Source organism: Rhinopithecus bieti, unplaced genomic scaffold (genome assembly GCF_001698545.2).
Source record: "Rhinopithecus bieti isolate Rb0 unplaced genomic scaffold, ASM169854v2 scaffold_4553, whole genome shotgun sequence".
Taxonomy (NCBI): Eukaryota; Metazoa; Chordata; class Mammalia; order Primates; family Cercopithecidae; genus Rhinopithecus; species Rhinopithecus bieti.
Window position 1 is genome coordinate 2,244,794 of NW_016804694.1, and position 23,498 is coordinate 2,268,291.

At 44.1% G+C, this 23,498-nt stretch overlaps 1 protein-coding gene across 2 annotated transcripts in view; it reads left to right on the forward strand.

The window, feature by feature from the left end:
- The window catches only part of CMTR1 (cap methyltransferase 1), a 50,273-nt gene that overhangs the window by 14,349 nt on the left and 12,426 nt on the right, over nt 1-23,498 (forward strand). For both annotated transcript variants that reach the window (XR_001885106.1, XM_017870143.1), the window contains exons 4-13: nt 316-474; nt 4,314-4,406; nt 5,866-5,937; nt 7,132-7,226; nt 7,325-7,397; nt 12,712-12,910; nt 13,663-13,781; nt 15,659-15,755; nt 16,068-16,200; nt 16,924-17,103. Coding sequence is in view for 1 of the 2 variants with exons in the window: in XM_017870143.1 (XP_017725632.1) it covers nt 316-474; nt 4,314-4,406; nt 5,866-5,937; nt 7,132-7,226; nt 7,325-7,397; nt 12,712-12,910; nt 13,663-13,781; nt 15,659-15,755; nt 16,068-16,200; nt 16,924-17,103 (1,220 nt within the window). In the remaining variant the exon portion in view is untranslated. The remainder of the gene's footprint in view (nt 1-315; nt 475-4,313; nt 4,407-5,865; nt 5,938-7,131; nt 7,227-7,324; nt 7,398-12,711; nt 12,911-13,662; nt 13,782-15,658; nt 15,756-16,067; nt 16,201-16,923; nt 17,104-23,498) is intronic.

Here is a 23,498-nt window from a genome sequence, read left to right on the forward strand (position 1 = left end):
ATCCCAGCACTTTGGGAGGCCGAGGCGGGTGGTTCACGAGGTCAGGAGATCGAGACCATCCTGGCTAACACAGTGAAACCCCGTCTCTACTGAAAATACAAAAAAACTAGTCGGGTGTGGTTGTGGGCGCCTGTAGTCCCAGCTACTCAGGAGGTTGAGGCAGGAGGATGGTGTGAACCCAGGAGGTGGAGCTTGCAGTGAGCCGAGATCACGCCAGTGCACTCCAGCCTGGGGACAGAGCCAGACTCCGTCAAAAAAAAAAAAAAAAAAAAATGTCTGTTGGACTTAATTAATTGTGCCCCCTTACTTTTTCAGGCCAAGATGGGCTTCAGGGAAGGTGAAGGATTGGGTAAATACAGCCAGGGTCGGAAGGACATCGTTGAGGCTTCCAGTCAGAAAGGTCGAAGAGGCTTGGGTCTGACACTCCGGGGCTTTGACCAGGAACTGAACGTGGACTGGCGAGATGAGCCAGAGGTAAGTGTTAAAGGGAGGAGGAGATGGAAAAGCCACTTGTGTTTTTGGATGCATGGCTTTAAGAAGCCATATAAACAAACTAGAAATCTCCAGAGGCAGTACGAGCAAAGTGGAATTAGTTTTTTACATGGAAAGTACTGGGAATATCCAGAATGGAAAACAGAAGGCTGGGGGAGATATGGTGGGATGTGGATTTCCTGTTGCATTATAGGACTGTCTAAGACCAATGGGTAGAAGATGCTTGAAAGGCAGAGTTTGGCTCCATAAAAACTTTAGTTATAGCTCTCCACTGGTGGACTAGGATACCTTGTGAGGCAGTGTGCTCTCTCTGCTGAAAGTGTTCAAGCAGGCCGAGGGAGCACCTACTCTCTCACTGTGTGAGTGACCGGAGTAGGTGCCTTCTAAGAAGATCCTTGTACCTCCACAGGTTTATGCCATCCAGGTTCCAAATGGGTGCTTTTTTATGCCACATTGCTTTTCTACTGTGGGTGTAGTCTGTTTACTTGGGTACCAGTTTGTTTTCACCCTGAAGATCCAAAGAAACTCTCATTATCCCTTTTCATGGCACAGATAATGTGAGATTTTATTTTATTCATTTATTTATGTCCTGTCTTACTCCACAAAGGATCTGTAGTGGGTACAGTAAAAACACCTAAAAATAACATTGAGATATTACCATTACAGAGTTGAAACTAGAGAAAATGGAACTCAAACATCTAGCTTTCTGCATAGTTGCTGTAGTTCAGCTTCAAATGTGGCTCTGAACTCTGGAAAATTGATATTTTATTTGTCTCCCTGATGTTCCAGTTCAGGAAAGAAGTTACGTGAATCTGCACGTGATAAAAGCCTAATAAGTCTTCTGAGTAAGATTCTGACGAGTGAGGAGCTCTTGGGTTCTGGGGCCAGTCTCGCTGTTTGTTGACTTGTAGTTGTGGGCATTGAGACCAGTAGACTGGCAATGCGGAATAGTGTAGATACCTGCTGCTGGTTGCTGGTTGTGGGCTTTCATCTCAGAAGTACCTGGTGGTTTCTATGTCTTCATTCGTGTTAAAACAAGAATCACATCCTTTCAGTTGGGGCAGATGTTGAACTAACTTTGCTAAACTCAAAATCTGAAATCACCCTATAGGCCAGGCATGGTGGCTTACGCCTGTAATCCCAGCACTTTGGGAGGCCGAGGCAAGTGGATCACTTGAGGTCAGGAGTTCAATACCAGCCTGACCAACATGACGAAACCCCATCTCTGCTAAAAATACAAAAACTAGCTGGGCGTGGTGACTCACACCTGTAATCCCACCTACTCGGGAGGCTAAAGCAGGAGGATCATTTGAACCTGGGAAGCAGAGGTTGCAGTGAGCAGAGATTACACCACTGCACTCTAGCCTTCCAGCCTGGGCAACAGGGCGAGACTTTGTCTTTTAAAAAAAAAAAAAAAGCCCCAAAGTAAGTAAAAGTTTGTAAGTAAAAGTTAGGTCAAGTGGGGCTGGGTACGGTGGCTCACGCCTGTAATCCCAGCACTTTGGGAGGCCGAGGCTCGCGGATCTCAAGGTCGGGAGATCAAGACCATCCTGGGTAACACGGTGAAACCCCGTCTCTACTAAAAATACAAAAAATTAGCTGGGCATGGTGGCGGGCACCTGTAGTCCCAGCTACTCTGGAGGCTGAGGCAGGAGAATGGTGTGAACCCAGGAGGCGGAGCTTGCAGTGAGCCGAGATTACGCCACTGTACTCCAGCCTGGCGACAGAGCAAGATTCCATCTAAAAAAAAAAAAAAAAAAAAAGAGAGATCAAGTGTCAGTTGGCAGCCACTTCTTTACAACAGGTGAGTCTGGGTGTCCAGGGTGGATATCCAATCCTGCAGTTACCACAGGATATGTGCTCAGTGGCTACTGCAGCCTAGGAATGTAGAGGACAGGGTATGACCCTCTGCACAAAGTCCACTCTGTAGGTAGTTATAATAGTCAGACTTCCATTGGGACATTGATTGAGTCTGCTTTTTCTTTCCAAGTTTATGAGCTTCTTGTTCTCTAGAGTTTATAATTTATAACCAACTCTGTCACCTTTATGCTTAAATGTGATAGATTTGACCAGGAGAAGAAGCCATGATTCACTGCCAGATTCATGGACAAAAGGCTTCAGTAATTTTTCTTTTCAACTTTTTCTCTGTTGATGCTGGTTGGCTTGCCCTCAAGACCTTGCATTGTGATACCATTTTATGCCTTTCAGAGCATGTAATATTACTTTTAATCACATTGCTTCAATTTGCAATGGTGAATCTCTTCTCCACACTTGCTCGGGAGCTAATATGTGAAGCTGCCATGCAGGTTAGCCATCTGTTTAGGTTTTATATTTCATGTTTCTCTATCGTGGTGGCACTTAGCACTGCCTGCACAGTAGAATCATCTGGGGACTTCTGAAAATTTATCCCCAGGCCTCACCTCAGACCAGCAGAATCTTATACTCTGGAGGTGGGTCTCAGGCATCAGTACTTTTTTTTAGTTTTTATTTTATTTGAGACAAGGTCTTGCACTGTTGCCCAGGCTGGAATGCAGTGGCATAAACACAGTTAACTGCAACTTCGAAATCCTGGGCCCAAGATATCCTCCCACCTCAGCCTTCTGAGTATCTGCAACTACAGGCCTGTGCCACCATGCCTGGCTAATTTTTTAGACTTTTTTTGGTAGAGACAGGGTCTTGCTGTGTTGCCCAGACTGGTCTTAAACTCCTGGCCTCAAGCAGTCCTTCTACCTTGGCCTCCCAAAGCGTTGGAATTACAGGCCTGAGCTACTGTGCCCAGCCCCAGGCATCAGTACTATTTATTTTATTTTATTTTATTTATTTTATTTTATTATTTTGTTTTGTTTTGTTACGTTACGTTACGTTACGTTACGTTACGTTACGTTACGTTATTTTCGAGACAGAGTCTCATTCTGTCATCCAGGCTGGAGTGCGGTGGTGCAATCTCGGCTCACTGCAACCTCCACGTTCCGGATTCAAGGGATTCTCCTACCTCAGCCTCCCAAGTAGCTGGGATTACAGATGTGCACCAGCACGCCCAGCTAATTTTTGTATTTTTAGTAGAGACGGGGTTTCACTGTGTTGGCTAGGCTTGTCTTGAACTCCTGACCTCAAGTGATCTGCCCACCTCAGCCTCCCAAAGTGCTGGGATTACAGGCATGAGAGCCACCACACCCAGCTGCATCAGTACTCTTTAGAAGCACTGCAGATGATCCTAATGCACTGTTTTGGCCTGATAGGAAAGTAATTGAAAAATTAAGAGGAAGCAGCCATTAGAGATGTCAGTTTTTGTTCTGTCTTAGAATGAATGGGCTAGGAATCCTATTTACCAGTTTCTGGATTGTTTTGTGAATAACACTTTGAAAGGAATCAGGAGATGAGACTCATTGCCATTAAGTCTGATATACTTATCTTGTCATAGACCTACATCATACGTGATAACTGCCTGTTTACTTCTCTGTGTCTTCACTGCTCTGATTGCAAACCCCTTTTGCCAAGTACCATGTCCTATTTAACTCTGCATTCTGAGTGCTTAACACATAGTAGGTATTCATTAAATAATGGGGGCACAAATGAAAGAAGCCTTAGGTTTGAGAGATTTGTAAGGATTCTAAGCAGAATTGGAGCTGGCCTTTAGAAGTTAAACTTTAGAATTGTGGCTCTCACTTCTCATGTCTGACCACTGCATTTGGCTGCAGCAACCTGCACCCTTTTCGGTCTGTCTCAGTCCCTTTTGATTGTTTTGGGGAAGTCCTGATGAGTTGGGGTTTAGCTTTGAGGGTCTGTCATACCTGTCTTACTAGCCTCTCTTTTGTTTGCAGCCCAGTGCCTGTGAGCAGGTGTCATGGTTTCCAGAATGTACTACTGAAATTCCTGACACTCAGGAAATGAGCGATTGGATGGTCGTGGGAAAGGTAGGCTTTCAGGAAGACGTACCCTGACTTTTTGGCACTCTCTTGACTTCACTTGCTCGAGTCTGGTATGTACATATACTTGCAGTTTAAGAAAAATGTGAATCTGACCATTCACGTTGGTAGGAATAAAGCTGTGTCAGGAGGGAGTGTCATGAGCTTTGCAAGTATGCCCCTTGGAGATATGGCAGGGCTTTTTCTTTTCTCCGAGTCATTTAAATTGTAAGACAGACAAAATGTGTAACCTCTATCTTCTTCGTGGATGCCTTTTGAAGTGGCTTACCATACATATCTGTGTATATTCTGATCACTGCTAGATGAAAGGACATTGTCCTCAGAAAGTAATGAGGGAATTGTTACAGAGGGAATTTGTTTAATCTTCTTCTGGAAAATTGTGAGAATAAAGTAGATGGCCACCAAATCAATAGGTCTAGAGGGCAGTTCTCAAAGTATATGTGCTCCCGGGGATCTCTAAGACCCTTTCAGGGAGTCCACAAGGGCAAAACTGTTTTCATAATGATATTGAAAAGTTATTTGCACTTTTCACCCTCATTCTGTCACAAGTATCCAGTGGAATTTTCCAGAGGCTATGATGTGATATTACAACAGATTGAATGAAAAAGCAGAAAGGAAACGCTGTCCTTGTTAAGCCAGATGCTGAAGAAATTTGCAAAAATGGAAAACAGTACCACTGTCCTCACTAATTTTTTTCTTTTTTGAAATATGGTTATTTTCTGAAAATATATTTCTGAAAAGCATTTATGTTAACATTAGTCTTTTAAACTGAATTGAAAATATTTTAAAATCTCAGTTTTAATTTCAAATATAATTATTTGAATTCTAGATAATAGATTATCTATCTATTATCTATCCCGCATAAACAAAAATTCTTTAGGATCCTCAATAATTTTTAAGAGTGTAAAACCTGAGACCAAAGAGATTGAGTTTCACTGGTTTAGAGGTGGCTTCACTCATATGGGGGTTGCACTTGATATCCCTGTGAGACCCCTTAATGTCCCTGTTTTCTGAAATGCTACCAGGTCAGTGCCTAGTATCATGCATTTGTACTCATCACAGAGTGAGAGGCTTCCTGGTGGAAGGACAAGCTTTTGTCATTTGAGGCATTCCCCATCCTTCTGCCTCCATGCTCCAGGGTTAGATAGCTTGAATATCTCCTTCCTGTTTGGTGTTCCCAGCCTCAGCATTCATGAGTCTTGTGTCCATGTGGTGCTCTACTCAGAGCTCCCGGGGTGGGGGTGAGGGGGTGCTTCATCTCATAGCCATCTGGAGAATAGCCAGAGGGGTTTAGGATTTTCTCTTTCCCACCCTTCAGGGATTAATGTTTCTTGGCAGAGAACCAAGTCCCTTCTTGCTCTACTTACTTGGAACCCTAATTTCTTCTTTCATCCCTGACAATTGGAGTTATATGTGGTCATTACTTACTGCTTTTTTCTCCCTGTAGAGAAAGATGATTATTGAAGATGAAACAGAGTTTTGTGGGGAAGAGCTGCTTCATAGTGTGTTGCAGTGTAAGGTAAGGCCTTGTGGCTAGAACCAGATATGAAAACCTTGTGGGAGGTGATTTGCTGGACTTTTCCATTTCTCCTTTGAGTTGGTTGTGGGAAGGCTAAAGTTAAGATTTTTACTGGAGATCAGATGCATAGCTTGATTCATATCTGCAAATTATCCTTTTCCCGGGTGACTGTTCTGCCCTGTGGGTGTTGTGCTGTCCCTGTGGTCAGCAGCCAAGAATGGATCCGCCTAACCTCAGTGGGTCTTTTCATTGTAATCCTGAGAGGGCCTGGTGTAGCAAAAGGTTTGGAGTCATTCTTCAGCATCAGATAGACCGGGATTCAAATCCAAGATCTGCAACTTTTTGCTGTGTGAACTTGGCCCAGTTGCTTTATCTTCTCTGAGTTTGAGTTTCCTCATCTATAAAATGAGGAGAAAATACTCATTTATTGGGGTTGTTGTGAGAACTAAATGAAATAGTGGGTGTGAAGTACCTGGGTAAATGTTAGCCTCCCCTTGATACTTTTTGGCCTAATTGAGTATCACATTATCTGTGGGCAGAATGAGTCAGGGGAACTCTGAGGAGGAAATGGGTTGGTGAAGAAGGCAGGCCTCAGACTAGCCTCACAGATTTTATTTTTTGGCAGTCATAGGGTTGGGAATATCCATAAGGTGACTGGAACTCAGGTAATGTGAGGATTTCTTTAGAGAGGAAATTGGTCAGGGAAGTTTGAGAGAAGGGATCGCTACTGTGTGGTAGATGCCATCAGAAAATGTTGGTCTTGTTTGTTTGTTTCTCCTCTCTCTAAGTGAGCTCTAGTCAGGTAAGCCTTCATACCAGAACTTTGATCCCTTGGAGAGTAGCTGCTGGTATGGAATGGAGAAACAGATTTATTATGAGGATTAGCAATTCCCAGAGGTGGCTCTGTGTGTAGCAGCGGGTGCTGTTTTTTAACCATTTGCCATGTGCCAGGCACCTGCTTACATTGTTTTGTTTTGTTTTGTTTTGTTTTTTGTTGTTTTTTTTCACCAATTTACCAGCAAGGTAGTTGAGCAAGTGATTAAGCAACCTGTCTGGGGTCACACAGTGAGACATTTCAGAGCTGAGATGCCACAGGAACCTTGTTCCTTGGAGGGCTGTGAGTTGGGCACTGCATGCTCTTAAGATCCCTTTCCTATCCTGGAGCTCACCTTGAGGTTCTGATTCTCTGGGCAGAGCGTGTTTGATGTCCTGGATGGGGAAGAGATGCGGCGAGCTCGGACTCGGGCCAATCCCTACGAGATGATCCGAGGAGTCTTCTTTCTAAACAGGTTTGCTGACATTTCCCTCCCCTCCCCTGGTGCTCCCTGCTCTACCTTTTCAGTTGAGCCTAGTACATCCAGTACTTCTCTGTCTTGCTTTATTGCAGGGCAGCAATGAAGATGGCTAACATGGATTTTGTGTTTGATCGCATGTTCACAAATCCGCGGGACTCTTATGGGGTGAGAACAAGATTCTGCTTCTGAATTCATGGTGCTAAGTGGGTTTAAGCTTCAGTGGCTCAGCCATTGCCATTTGTTCAATGCTAGGAGAGTATTCTGACTGTGTGATGGAGATATTTTCCTTTGAGCTCCTCAGATAGGGTCCCACAGTGCTTCTGTGGTCCCAGGAGTGAAGCAGTTGTCTCCAGGGCTTCAGTCCTGGAATCCGAGCCCCTAACCCTACAGAAGGTAGAGTGAAAGGGTGAATATTGTTTTTATATAGCAAGCTATTTTCCAGATTGAAACTTGGTGACATCACCTGATTTGGGTGCTGTTTCTGGTATGAGAGGGGGTACTGGGAAATATGGTTTGAGTGTTGGATGAAATGTGGGCATTTCAGTGGGCCTTTTCACTGATCTATTTAAAATCAGTGTTGTATCTGAAAATCTAGCCTCTGTTGTTGGAATGTGGTGAGGAGGGACATAGCATTTATGAAGCAGGAGGGATTACTTAAGTTTATACCTTCTTTGGGCCTCAGCTGCCTCGTTCTGAAATGAGCTGTACTGACCTGCCAGAGGGCTGGGGTAGAACCAAAAGGCTCTTAAGAGTTGTCCCAGCACTGAGACTGTAATTTTAGACTGAGCCACTTTCCTTCTCGGCCTCTTTGAACAAGCTTTGTGTGGGATCGTAATTATAAGGCCTTGGCCCTTTTCAAGAAATGGTAAAGCAAAATGATTTTCTACTCTGCTGCATCTCATTTCTCTGAACATAGACTCTCCATAGTGATAGAGAAAGAAAAAAAGGAAATTTCATTCTAGAATACCCTTCAGGGTTTCAAAGCATTTTTACCTGGTCCTAGAAAGTTACTTTTCTTTGACCGTGACAGGGCCAGGAGCCAGCTATCCCAAAACCTGTTTCTGCTTCACTCACCATCATTCCACTAGACCCCCTGATTATCCACTGGCTAAAGAAACTTATTTTCCAAGTTCTTTAATGTTTCAGCTCCACCTACGTAACTGCTTCCTCCTTGCTGGCAAAACTGGCATGTAGCCCCTCCAGCCACTACTCATTTTTCGCTCCCAGGTCTCCCTCCTCGTTCCCCAGTACCAGCAGGCAGCACAAAAGGGCTCTTGGAATTAGCATCTTGAGAAAATTAGGTTGATATGATGTTGATTTAATTTTCTGAGCTCCAAATGATTTCCTTTAAACCCCTGCCTGGCAGAGGAGCTCTGTCAAGCTGATGGGAAGTCACAGTGTCTTTTTTGGCTTTTGAATATAAATGCCTCCAGCAGCTGGTATCTGGTTATTGCCTTTTGCTGTCATGAAAATGAAGTAGGCATCAGGATTGTACCATTCAGGTCGAGGGTAGAGACGTCAGTTACATAGGAAAAGGCAGCCGTGTTCGTGATGCTTCAGGCAGCTTCTTGACCTGAATTGATTGTTAGTGGCCACGGAGAACTGCCCTTTCAGAGATGTTTCTCTACGTTCCACTATAAAAAAAGTGATTTCTCATGAGCCCCTAGTGTTTTATTCTCTCTTTTCATTTCCGTTTTCCCCTGAGGACCAGAGATACAGCCAAGCCCAACAGGTTTGGTGTGGTTTTCAGGCAAGCAGAGACACTAGAACAGTCCCCAGCAGAAGAGGGAGTGGCTGAAGGCCCAGGCACACACCCACATTTGGTAGGGTCACAGTGGCTCTTGGATCAGGCAAATTGTAGACTAAGAGCAGGAGAATTTGAAGCTTGGAATGTGGAGAGGTTAGGAGGTGATAACAGGTGATGGAGAGAGCAGACTCTGAAGTTGTTTTTTTTTTTCTTTTTTTTTTTTTGAGACGGAGTTTTGCTGTTGTTACCCAGGCTGGACTGCAATGGTGCGATCTCAGCTCACTGCAACCTCTGGCCTCCTGGGTTCAAGGGATTCTCCTGCCTCAGCCTCCCAAGTAGCTGGGATTACAGGCATGCGCCACCACGTCCGGCTAATTTTGTATTTTTAGTGGAGACAGGGTTTTTCCATTTTGGTCAGGCTGGCCTTAAACTCCCAACCTCAGGTGATCCGCCTGCCTTGACCTCCCAGTGTTGGGATTACAGGCGTGAACTCCCACGCCTAGCCAACTGTGAAGTTTTTAAGTAGGTCTGTGGTGCTGCAGGTTATGGTAAAGGAGAAAGGGGGTGAGGGGCAGAAAATAAAGAAGCTGTAAGCAAGAACTGAAGAGACAAAGGAAGGAGGGAAATTTAGATCCTTGGAGTATATGGAAGCATATTATAAACTGTTACATTATATCAAGGGTTTGTGTGCCTGGGGATGTTGTTGAGACAAGAATACATTGTATGTGAAGCACTGCAGAAGACAAAGGAATGTAGACATCATTTGTCTAATTTCCATTGAGTGTACTCGGAGTGCTGCTGTACTCACCACTGGAAAGAGAAAAATGTGGAAAGGGATGAGAGTTTTGACTCTGAGGAAGTTGATCTGATTGAGTACAATATCATCTTGCATTAATTTGTTTAATACTTCACAGTTTGTAAAGCTTTTCAATATAGGATACTTTATTTAGTCCTACGACAGCCTGGAGAAATACCTGCATCAGTCCCAATTTATAACTGAGCAAGCTCAAGCTTAATGACTTATATTGTGTACTTGTCCTTGACTGCACAGGCAGTAAGTAGCAGGGCTGAGAACCCCAGCTGTCCTTCCTGTGAAAAGACTTCCTGGCCATGACCTATAACGACCATACGTCTTGAAATCACAGAATGAGGTCATATTCATGCCCCCTTTTCAGGGGTGAGGTGCTCGCATCGATCGTTCTGCATCCTTCTCCCAGTCTTCCTTTGGACCAGTGGTTCACTCAGAGGGCACGGCCGGTGGCAAGGAACCTTGTTTTCCCTCTTTGCAGTATGTGTAGGGCTTAAACTTGTGACCCCTGCCTCATTACCACCACGCTGACTCGAAGATGCTACATAGTGTTCTTGGTGAATACCATTAGGTCTTTTTTGTGTGCAAATGAATATAATCCAAAAGATGAATAATTGATGGCTCAGGAACCAAGAATGCTGGGGTGGCTTAGTAGGGAAGTGGAGAAAGAATGATTAAGACCCAGCATGCCTGGAGTGGGCTTATCACAGGATGATGACATTTATTTTTAGCTAAAGTCCCTACTTTCTCCAGAGACTTTTTCACTATTTTGATAAAGCTAGATAGCTATCATCAGAAGAAAGGCCCATCTCACCAAGAAGTGATTGGGTTGTAAACATTAGTATTTCTATTTCTTTCTTGGGACTATTTCCCCTAAAGCTTTCTAATCGTTATCTAGCAGCTGCAGAACTTCAGACCAGTACTCAGCCATGCCGAACCTGTAGAGAGGGAAGACTGAGGTCCCTGAGCCTCTTCTGGCTGAGTGTTCATCATGGTCTGAGGCAAACTCTAGTCTTTTGCAGTTACCCACTTGTATAACTCAACCTTTTGTTGTCACCAGTGCAAATGGTTCATCCTCTCTGCTGTGGAGGGTGGGTAGAATTTCACTGTCTAGGGCTCAGGTGTGGGTAAGAGCATACCTAGCATTTGCGTAAAAGAGAAGTATAAACATACAATATGGGCCAGTACTGGGTTCAGCATAAATGTGAGGTTAAGAGATAAAGCTAGGCTGGGCATGGTGACTTCCACTTGTAATTCCAACACTGTGGGAGGCTGAAGTGGGAGGATTGCTTGAGTCCAGGAGTTTGAGGCCAGCCTGGGCAATAAACCAAGATCCTGTCTCTAAAAAAAAAAAAAAAAAAATGTGCTGAACGTGGTAATGTGTGCCTGCGGTTCCAGCTACTCAGGAGGCTGAAGAAAGAAGATTGCCTGAGCTCAGGAGTTCAAGGTTTCAGTGAGTTATTACTGCACCACTGCACCCCAGCATGGGCTGAGTGAGACCTCATTGCTACAAAAAAAAAAAAAAAAAAATGCTGGGGAGAGAGAGCGAAAGCTATTCAAGGGGCCACAAATGTAATTATGCCAAAATTCAAATGATTGTTAGTCAGTCCTGAATTTGCTGGGTGCTCTGATGGTTGCCTGGAAGCTGCTGTTGCTGCACACCAGTATTTCCTTCCCTCTCTGTCTTGTCAGCTTCTGACTGTGCCCTGCCCCAGCCCCACACCCAGCACTGGGCAGGAGAAGAAGAAAGGGAGTGCAAAAAAGGAGAAAGACCAAATGCAATGTGGTGTCCAGGATTGGATCCCAAACAGAAAAAGAACATTAGTGAAATCTAAATGAAGTCTGGAGTTTAGTTAATAGTAAGGTACCAATGTTCTTAGTTTTGCTAAACATACCATGGTGTAAGGTGTTAACAAAACTGGAAACTGGCTGAGGGGTACAGGAACTCTGTACTATCTTGGCACCTTTTCTGTAAATCTAAAATTATTCCAAAATAAAAAGTTATTTGGGATTTTTTTAAAAGGTGGTTGGGAGAGCCAAGGAGGAAGGGGAGAAGGGAAGACAGAGGCTATGATGGGAAAAGGGAGGTTCCTGTGGCTGGGAGAGGGTGATGTTAGAGCCCCTCAGGCTTTGGTTGGACAGGAAGACGTGAGTCTAGTGGTTAGGCCAACTGGACCCTAATTTAGCTTTGTTGCAGACTGGCTGTGAACAGATTACTTTGTGACTTTGTATCTTGGTGCCTCTTTTTCCTTATCTGTAATGTGGGGCATATTCTGTTCAGTAGGACTCTTGAAAGGCAGTATATGGTGAGGAAAACACTCTGAGAAATAAAAAATGTACAGTCAGATACCCATAAAGATTTTTGTTGTTGTTGAGACAACCCTGGCGACAGGGTCTCGCTCTGTCGCCCAGGCTCAAGTGCAGTGACACGATCTCAGCTCACTGCAACCTGTGCCTCTCAGGTTCAAGCAATTCTCATGCCTCAGCCTCCCGAGTAGCTGGGTTTACAGGTGTGCGCCACCACGCCTGGCTAATGTTTAGTATTTTTAGTAGAGACAGGGTTTTACCATGTTGACCAGGCTGGTGTCAAACCCCTGACCTCAGACTATCCGCCTCTCTGGCCTCCCAAAGTGCTGGGATTACAGGCGTGAGCCACCACGCCCGGCTCCATGAAGATGTTTTTATGAGGAGTCTGAGCTAGGCCTGGTGATGTGATAGGTGTTGTGGGTATTTTGAGAGTGGATGAGGCAACACTAAAGGGTGTTGATCACCAGAAGATACATTTCCTGGGTGCTGTGGCCCTGGTGGGAGCTCTGGATTGTACTTGCCGAAAGGCTTATTTTACTCTCCCTGCATTCTCCTTCCTGTTCCCCATTGAGCTGTCTTGTTTTCCTTCCTCTCCTGTCCTTCATTTCCCTTTGCAGAAGCCACTGGTGAAGGACCGGGAAGCTGAGCTTCTTTACTTTGCCGACGTCTGTGCAGGCCCAGGTGGCTTCTCAGAGTATGTGCTGTGGAGGAAGAAGTGGCATGCAAAGGGCTTTGGAATGACTTTGAAGGGCCCTAATGACTTCAAGCTGGAGGACTTCTACTCTGCTTCCAGTGAACTCTTCGAACCCTATTATGGTAGGGACACTGAGGAGGGTACTAGGAGATATGAGGGACAGCCCCTCTATGGGGACTTCAGGTCAGAAGCAGTTGTTATCCACATACCATGTTTTCTTTCCTGTCTCTTACCCTGGGCTTCACAGTTCTTGTCAGAATCTTGGTTTCCTCTGGACTATACCTTTTTACCCTGGGCGTGTAGAATACGGGTCAAACACTCCCTCAGCAGATTCTCATCAAGGCTCTATTAATTCCTCCTTTCAGGAGCACTCTGCTTTTGTGGTGGCAGGAGATAGTGAAGCTGCCTGATCTCTGGCTGAGAACTGGCAGGGTTATTAACAACTACAAACCCATGCCCATCTCTAGTCCTCTGTGCCAGGTGTGGAATGCACTGAGTTGCAGAAAGCTCGGCAACCCACAGCAGTCCCTCTGCTCTATGTTGATTGCAATTTGGCAGCAAATCCTAAGTCCTTTCTAAACAGTCCTTATTAAAAAATTGATGCCTAGATGTTGGTGCCTTAAACACAATTTGGGTCTTGAAGAGAAAGTTCCAAGAGTTGATGATTTTTGGCTGGTCAACTCCTTTGGGACTGTGTTTCATTATAACAGGGTACTATTCTTCCTCCTGGTCCATCACTGTAAGGGAGCCTTGCAGGATGGGCCCTAGTTCTCGAGACACCTGATGCCTGTGTTCTCTGTCCTAGAGCTCTCGTGTCCCAGCTCCTGACATGTATAGGGCAGATGAACTCACTATGACTCTTGTATTCTGACAGGTGAGGGTGGGATTGATGGAGATGGAGATATCACCCGCCCAGAGAACATCTCTGCTTTTCGGAATTTTGTCCTGGATAACACAGATCGCAAGGGTGTCCACTTTCTGATGGCTGATGGGGTAGGTTACCTTTTTTCCATAGACTGATGCATTAAGGATTTGTTATTTTAGAGGTTTGAGAATTGTTTGTTTTGTCTGGTTCTTTAGCTGCCCCCAAAGGTGGTATTTCACAATTCAGATTGTAGGGGATGCATTTTTATTCTTTCTGTACATTTTTTAAATGATACTTTCGTAGAGACTGATGTTGTGGATACCTTTGCCTGGAGTAGGGTGATCTTGGTGTTGCTCCTGGTGGAGGCTATCTATACATGGTCACCTGTAAGCCTCTCATAGGCTGACAGATGGCCACCTAACCAAAGACGACAGCACGGGAATCCATGGGAGGCTCTTGTCAGGGCTGGGCTAAAGTGAAAGTTCAAGAGGCCTTGTCTACAGGCAGCTGCTTGAGGCACAGAGGGAAGCCCATTGCAGCTTTGTTCAGCAGAAGCTCTCACCCATTAATCTGACAATGCAGGCATTCCTTTCTGGAGTGAGCCACCACTTACTCTAGAGGAAGGACAGACAATGTGGCAGCTGCTTCAGGGTCATATAGCTAGAGTTGAGAAAAGCCTCTGGGGCTCTTAGGGTGGCCTCTCAAGCAGTAGCTATGTGGCTACTGAAGGAAGGTGGGCAGGATGTCAGCGTGATATCCAAAGATGCCCAGGCTCACTGAAGCACTGTGCACAGCAGGGAACGACAGATGACAGGCTTGGGGCTGGCTGTGAGGGAGGGGCTGCTCTAGCTGAGCAGATGTAGGAGTCTGATAGCGCTTATGAGGCAGCTGTTGCAGTGTGGCAGCTATAGAGTTGCGAACTCAAGGGCTTTCTGCTTCAGCACTTCAGCAGTGTAGAGGGGTGACCTAGGCTTTTTTTTTTTTTTAATTGACTCCATAATTAGACATGCATTTTGAGAAGCATCTTTAAGTCTGGAAGACACTGCTAAACATTTTTTATTCTGAGTCCTTTAGCTATCACTTTTGTAGAACTGAGTCAGGGAGACCTGGCCTGGTTGGGGCCTGTTTAATAGAGGTCAGCGTCCTTTTTATTTTTATATTTTATTGTAAAAAACACAAATTTGATCATCTTAATCATTTTTAAGTGTTAACAGCAGTGTTAAGTCTATTCACAGTGTTGTGCAACAGATTTTCAGAAGTTTTCATTTTGCAAAACAGAAACTATACCCATTTAACAACACTCTGCCACCCGATGTCCCCTGGCCTCCTTTACTTTTATGTAAGCCTGACTCTCTGTCTCCTGCTGGGATCTCACAAGGAGGGAGACCACTCTAGAAATAGCATTACACATTCTTTCGGTAAATACCCTGGCCAGAGAGTCTGCCAGCTGGAGAGAAGAGGCACTGTGGTCTTAGGACGGGAAAGGGGGTATTATAAGTAAAACCTGAGTCAACAGAGAAAGATTACTATAACTAGGAAGGTTAACTTTTCTCCTGTCACCAGAATGGGAAGCCGAAGCGAGTTTTCTCACTGCACTCACTCCCTGGTCTTGTTAGGACTCACCAGAGCATTCTGTTTCTTATGTTGTAGTTGACCTCTGACTAGCCAATACTTTGACTCTGTTCTGCCTTACTCTTCCCGGGATTCCCGTGAGTTAAAACACTTTCTAGACCATCTCCTTGGAAAAGTAGGCTTGGTTCCATCCCCTGGGAATGATAGAGCAGGAAAGTGGAGCTGGTCCAGTGGTAGGTCTGAGTCCTGTGCTTACTCCATCTAACAAGCCCAGTGACCTTCTAAAATAACTCAGCACTAAGCTGCTTCTTCATCAGTCAGATGGTGATCAATGAAAATACTTCAAGAACTCTTGATGAAGATAAGGTAGTGATGTTATTCTCAGTCCCTCTCCTTTCTCTTTCCAACCCCATTCCTTGTGCTCTCATTTCAGGGTTTCTCGGTGGAGGGGCAGGAGAACCTGCAGGAGATCCTCAGCAAGCAGCTGCTTCTGTGTCAGTTCCTCATGGCGCTGTCCATTGTCCGGACAGGTGACACTTCCTCAGCTGTCTCCTCACCCCAGGACCCACTAGAGGCCCTATTGGACAAGAGCATGTATAAGGGGTTGGAGGGGAAGTTAAAAAATCTGCTCGTGTTAGCTGACAGGTAGCTAAATGAGTAATTTAGGGAGAAAGAACCCTCAAAGTCCCCTCCAAAACTGGTTCTCCCCCTTAAATTGTCTCTGACTTTTAACGGACCCAGGTGCTGGTTCCTTGACTTTGTCATATTTACTCCCAAGACTACTTCACCCATCTCTTGGAATAGACCCATTGGCTGCTTTTGGTGTTTTCTCTCTAATCTAGGAGGCCACTTCATCTGTAAAACCTTTGACCTGTTCACACCGTTTAGTGTGGGGCTTGTCTACCTGCTGTACTGCTGCTTTGAACGAGTTTGTCTCTTCAAGCCTATTACCAGCCGTCCTGCCAACTCAGAGAGGTGAAGCCTTTCTCTCTGTATTAGCCAGATTCGTTGGCTAAATGTGAGAACAGCAAATCATGGTGCATCTCTCTGGCATGACCTCTTAAGCTACATTTAAAACCTTGACTTTAAAGAAGTGATGAGAGCCAACAGGATTCAGGATTCCTGGATCTTTTGGTCTTGTGATGTGCCAGTTCAGCTTCTGCCTCCTTCTCCTAAGCCTTATTCTCCATGCTTATGTGAGGGACTCTCAGCTTGGTCCAGGAGAAGGTGACCAATAGCAGGGACACTTCGGGGGGCATGGGCTGGGAAGGGGCAAGGAGCTGCTATCCAGAGGCACTGCTGGGGTCCTAGTGTGACACTGCCCACACACAAGGTGAGAGAAAACGCAACTAATCAGAATTGCCAGGTGGCTTGTTACAAACACATATTTCTGGACCTTCTCCTGGGAGAGTTTGATTCATTAGGTCTGTAATTTGACAGACTCCCCAGGTGATTGTGACGCAGCCCGTCTGTCACAGGGAAGTTAGGAACTACTGCCATAGAGAGTAGAAATAGAGCTTAACAGGGAAGGATTTGAGGGGAACTTTAGCGCGCAAAGGGTCTGTGTTGTTCTTTGTGCATAGGCCTAAGGTTGAATAGGGAAGTTGTGAAGCTTTGTGATTCCACAAGGGGTTGGGGGAAAGGAATGTATGGGGAGGAAGCCCTTGCTCGGTGGAGTGACAGAGTATCTCCTGCCAGGTATGTGGTGTGCAAGGGCCTGAAGGTGGGCATAGATGACGTTCGGGATTACCTCTTCGCAGTGAATATTAAACTCAATCAGCTGCGGAACACTGATTCCGACGTCAACTTGGTGGTCCCCCTGGAGGTGATCAAGGGAGACCATGAATTTACTGACTACATGATACGGTCCAATGAGAGGTAAGCCAACGGGCTGGTTTTTGCTGGTACCACTGAGGTCCTAAGGAAGACCAGAGAGTGAAAGACTGAATGGTTGGCTCTTGGTATCACTTTGTCAATCCTGACAAATTGGCAACTGAGTATGGTCTGCTGGTTCCAGGGCTGCCTGGGACTTTGGTTAGTTACCCTCAGGGACCCCCATCCTGCTGCCAGGCCCTATCCCAAGGGTGGCAGGTAGGTGCCTGGCTAGTATAGGCCTGCCCACAGGTGCCTGTGTATATGCAGGAGCCTGTGTATAGCTGACAGAGAGCAGCCTGTGTCCCTGGAGGCAGGAGTAATTTCCCTTTAATTGCTGCTGTTTGTAGAAGGCCATCATGCTTATTGCCTGGAGAAGTCCCTGTTTGGAGGCAGGAGATGGATGGAAAGCATGTGTATAACATGCTTTGGAAGTGCCCAAACTTTTGCCAGCTCATGAGTTTCCCAGCTGGTGATCCAAATGCTGTTTTCTGTATCTTCTTTGTTTTCCCCACTCCCTGTTAGTGGTAATAATTTGAAGTTGTGATATTTGGCTTAGTTTTCTCAGTGGGCAGGCCTTAGAAAAAAGTGCTTGGAGATAGGTTGGTGGGTTGTATAGTAGCAGTTAATCAACAGAAAGTGCTCTCTTAGGGGGCCAAACAGGTGTTGGAAAGGCCTTAGTTAAAGGTCCAACCTTAAGTCCCCCAGAGAAGTTTGAAGATATAGGTGGCCCTGGAGAATCACAGAAGGGGAGGAAGTCTTTGTCCTATTCTCTTCTATTTTTCCAGTATCGCCTTGTGTTTTGACTTTCCACAGTACTACCATATAAGCTCCCTCATTTTGATAGCAATGGTAGGCACCAAAGTGGAGCAGACAGTAAACTTCAGCATGTTATAGATGAGGAAGCAAACAGGCCCAGGGATCAGCCTGGCTAGGGCTTTATAACACTTCTGGGTTATGGAACATGTCTTTTGGCTGAACAAGTGTGCGTAGAAGCATGGCAGAACTGGACTTCTTTTCAATGGTTCCAATAGCACAGAGTATTTAAGCAACTCTATAACCAACCACTTTTCTTTTTCTAAAAAAGTGGAAGTATAATTCTGTAAGTGAAATGTAAATCTTAAGTGTATACTTTAATCAGTTTTGACAAATGCATATAGCCTTGTAGCCTACCATCCCTATTAAGATAAAAAACGTGACTGGGCGTAGTGGCTCATGCCTGTAATCCCAGCGCTTTGGGAGGCCGAGGCGGGCAGATCACGAGGTCAGGAGATCGAGACCATCCTGGCTAACATGGTGAAACTTTGTCTCTACTACAAATACAAAAAATAAGCCGGGCGTGGTGGCAGGTGCCTGTAGTCCCAGCTACTTGGGAGGCTGAGGCAGGAGAATGGCGTGAACCCAGGAGGCGGAGCTTGCAGTGAGCCGAGATTGTGCCACTGCACTCCAGCCTGGGCAACAGAGAAAAAAAAAAAAAAAGATAAAAAACGTTTCCATCACCTAAGGAAATTTCCTTGTGCCGCTACTCAGGCAACCCCAAAGTAACCCCTCTTCTGATTTTTATCACCACCGGTTAGTTTTGCTTGTTCTAGAACTTTGTATTTTGTGTCTGGGATTTTTTCCTCATCATGTTTTTGAGATTCATTCATATTGTGTTAGTTGGTTTGGTTTTCTTGCTGACTAGTATTCCATTCCATTGTATAGGGATTCTTTTGTCAATGGCCACTTGACAGTTTGGGGCTGTTACAAATAAAGCTGATAAAAACATTCTTATACAAAGCTTGGGTGGACAAATGTTGTAATTTCCCTTGGGTAAATACCTGAGTGGGAAATTCTGGATCATAGAGGAGATGTATGTTTATTTTAAAATACCACATAGTTTTCTAAAACACTGTGTGTGTGTATCATATATATATATACACACACACAATAAAACAATGTATATGTATATAGTATATATATAATATGTATATTATGGCTGGGCGCCGTGGCTCATGCCTGTAATCCCAGCACTTTGGGAGGCCGAGGTGGGTGGATCACCTGAGGTCGGGAGTTCGAGACTAGCCTGGCCAATATGGTGAAACCCTATCTCTACTAAAAATATAAAATTAGCTGGGCGTGGTGGCACATGCCTGTAATCCCAGCTACTGGGGAGGCTGAGGCAGGAGAATCGCTTGAACCTGGGAGGTGGAGGTTGCAGTGAACTGAGATCGCGCCATTGCACTCCAGCCTGGGCAATGAGCAAGACTCCGTCTCAAAAAAAAAATTGTATATTATATATAAAAACAATAAAACAATTTATATACATTGTTTTATTCTCCTTCCAGCAAAATATGAAGTTCTGATTACATCTTTGTCAGCACTTGGTATTATCAGTCTTTTATTTTAATCATTTGGTGGGGTATAGCGTTATATCATTGTGGTTTCAATATGTATTTCTGTGACAACTGATTATATTGAACCCCTTTGTGTGTGCTTATTGGCTACTTGTATATCTTCTTTTATGAAGTGTTTCTTCAAGTCTTTTGAACATTTAAAAAAATTGATTTGCCTTTTTATCAAGTTGCAGGAATTATTTTACATTCTGGATACAAGTCCTGTGAGTAGCTGGGATTACAGGCACCTGCCACCATGCCCAGCTAATTTTTGTGTTTTTAGTAGAGACAGGTTACAACATGTTGGCCAGGCTGGTCTTGAACTGACCTCAGGTGATCCGCCCACCTAGGCCTCCCAAAGTGCTGGGATTTCAGGCACGAGCCACCATGTCTGGCTGACCTTTGGCTATTTTTAATTGTTTTTTTTTGTTTGTTGTTGTTGTTGAATTGTAGGAGTTCTTTAAATATTCTGGATATTAATCACTTGTCAGATATGTGATTTGAAAATATCTGCGATTCTGTAGGGGTTTTTTTTCCCACTGCATTGATTGTGTCCTTTGATGCACTTAAGTTTAAAATTTTGATGTAATCCAATTTACCTATTTTTTTCTTTTATTCCTTGTGCTTTTGGTGTTATATGCAGGAAATCATTGTTAAATTCAATGTCATTAATCTTTCCTCTATGTTTTTAAAGAGTTTTACAGTTTCTTTTTTTTTTTTTCTTTTTTTTTTGAGACGGAGTCTTGCTCTGTTGCCAGGCTGGAATACAGTGGTGCAATCTCAGCTCACTGCAATCTGTGCCTCCCAGGTTCAAGCAATTCTCCGGTCTCAACCTCCCGAGTAGCTGGGATTACAGGTGTGTGCCACCATGCTCAGCTAATTTTTGTATTTTTAGTAGAGACAGAGTTTCACCATGTTGGCCAGGATGGTCTCCATCTCTTGGCCAGGATGGTCTCGATCTTTTGACCTCGTGATCCTCCCGCCTCGGCCTCCCAAAGTGCTGGAATTACAGGCATGAGCCACTGCGCCTGGCCAAGTTTTACAGTTTTATGTGTTACATTTAGATCTTTGATTCATTTTAAGTTAATTTTTGTGTATAGTATTAGGTGAGGGTCAGTTTGCATGTGAATATCTAGTTTTCCCAGCACCATTAGTTGAAAACACTGCCCTTTCCCCATTGATTGGTCTTGGCATCTATCATTTGATCATATATATAAGAGTTTATTTCTGGGCTATCTCTTCCATTGGTTTATGTGTCTGTCTCTATGCCAGTAGTAGACAGTTTTTATTACTGTAGCTTTGTAGGAAGTTTTAATATCAGGAAGTGTGAGTTCTCTAACTTTGCTCATCATTTTCAAGATTATTTTGGCTATTTGGTGTCCCTTGAGATTCCTTATAAATTTTAGGATGGGCTTTTCTATTTCTGCACATATATATGTGTATATATATAATTTTTTTAATGTTATGAATTTCCCTTCAAGGATCCTTTAGGGCCAGGCACGGTGACTCACACCTGTAATCCCAGCACTTTGGGAGACCAAGGCAGTTGATTACTTATGCTCAGGAGTTTGAAACCAGCCTGGGCAACATGGTTGAAGCCCTATCTCTACAAAACGTATAAAAATTAGCTGGGCATGGTGGCTTATACCTGTGGTACCAGCTACTCAGGAGGCTGAGGCAAGAGGATTGCTTGAGCCGAGAAGGTGGAGGTTGCAGTGAGCCAAGATTGCACCACTGCCCTCCAGCCCGGATGACAGAATGAGACCCTGTCTCAAAAAAAAAAAAAGGATGCTTTAGCCGAATCTCCTACATTTTGATATGTGTCTTTTAATTATCCTATGGCTCATATATTTTAAATTTTTTCCTTATGATTTGTTCTTTGATTCATAGATTATGTGTATGTCGTATTTAATGTTCAGATAATTTAGGATTTTTAAGATACCTGTTAGATTTAGTCACACCATTCTCAGAGAATGTATTCTGTATGATTTTGATCCTTTGAAACTTAATGAGGCTGATTTTATGGCCCATCATATGCTCTATCTTGGTGTTGCTTGGTATAATGTTCTATAAATGTTAATTTGGTCAAGTTAGTTCATAGTGTTTTTCAGATCTTCTAAATCTTCACTGATATTTTGAGTACTTATTCTGTCAGTTGCTAAGAGGGTTGTTAAAGTCTTTATGATTATTGAGCTGTCTGTGTCTCCCATTAGTTTTGTCAGTTCTTCAGTTATTTGGGATCTTTGTTATTAGGCACATGCACGTTTAAAAAAGACAGTTTTGTTTTCTTGATGAATTGACCTTTTGTCGTTATGAAATACCCTATTTCCAGTAATACTCCTTGTCTGAAAGTCTGCTTTATCTGACATTAATATAGCCACTTAAGCTTTCTTTAGCTTAGTGTTTGTGTGGTCTTTTTTTGTCCTTCTACCTTTGTCTTTATGATTAAATGTGTTTCTTATAGACAACATGTGGGTAAGTCTTACCTTTTTGTCCAGTCTGACCTGTATAGAAGTCTCAGCATTTTAATTGGGGTGATTGGTACATTTACATTGAGTGTAATTATTAATGTTTGGCTCTAAATCCTCTGTCTTGGTTGATTTCTGTTTATCCTGTCTGTTCTTTGTTCTTCTCTTCCTTTCTTCCCTCCATTTTTGGTGGGACTAATTCAGTATTTTTTAATAACTAATTCAGTATTTTTTAATAACTAATTCAGTATTTTTTAAATAATTCAGTATTTTTTAGTATTCTTTTTATCTCCTTGGGGTTTTTTACATGACTTTATTTTGTTATGTTTTAGTTGTTGCTCTAGAGATTACAATATGCACCTTTAATTAATCAGTCTGCCTTCCAAAACTATTTCGTTGCTTTATGAACAGTGTAAGAACCTTACAACACGACATATGCTATTCTTTTGTCTTTGTGTTTTTGTTTTTATATAAACCCTAGTTTATATAATTACTATTTTTACTTTAAACTGCTTATAGTCTTTTAAAGATGCACACGCATGCACATATATATCTAATTTTTTTTAAAAAGGTGTTTGGTATTTACTGACATACTTACCCTTTCTGGTGTTCTTCATTCCTTCCTGTAGAACCAGATTTCCATTTGGAATCATTTTGCTTCAGCCTAAAGAATTTCTTTTAGCCTATCTTTGTAGTACAAGTCTGCTGGAGACTAATTCCCTGCTTTTGTGTATTTAAAAATATATTTAGGCCAGGTGTGGTGGCTCATGCCTATAATCCCAGGACTTTGGGAGGCTTAGGCAGGTGGATCACCTGAGGTCAGGAGTTCCAGACCAGCCTGACCAACATGGTGAAACCTCGTCTCTACAAAAGTACAAAAATTAGCCCAGCATGATGGCGGGTACCTGTAATCCCAGCTACTCGGGAGGCTGAGGCAGAAGAAGCACTTGAACCTGGGAGGCGGAGGTTGCATTGAGCTGGGATTGTGCCATTGCACTCTAGCCTAGGTGAGAGAGCAAGACTTCATCTTAAATAAATAAATAAATAAAACTAATGTATTTAGACCAGGCATGGTGGCTCATGCCTGTAATTCCAGCACTTTGGGAGGCCGAGGCAGGTGGATCACTTCAGGCCAGGAGCTTGAGACTGGCCTGGCCAACATGGTGAAACTGTCTGGCAAGAGAATTGCTTGAACCCAGGGGGCGGAGGTTGCAGTGAGCCAAGATCGTGCCACTGCACTCCAGCCTGGGTGATAGAGTGAGACTCTGTCTCAAAAAAAAAAAAGGCCGGGCGCGGTGGCTCAAGCCTGTAATCCCAGCACTTTGGGAGGCCGAGACGGGTGGATCACAAGGTCAGGAGATCGAGACCATCCTGGCTAACATGGTGAAACCCCATCTCTGCTAAAAAAAAAATACAAAAAACTAGCTGGGCGAGGTGGCGGGCGCCTGTAGTCCCAGCTACTTGGGAGGCTGAGGCAGGAGAATGGCGTGTACCCGGGAGGCGGAGCTTGCAGTGAGCTGAGATCGGGCCACTGCACTCCAGCCTGGGCGACAGAGCT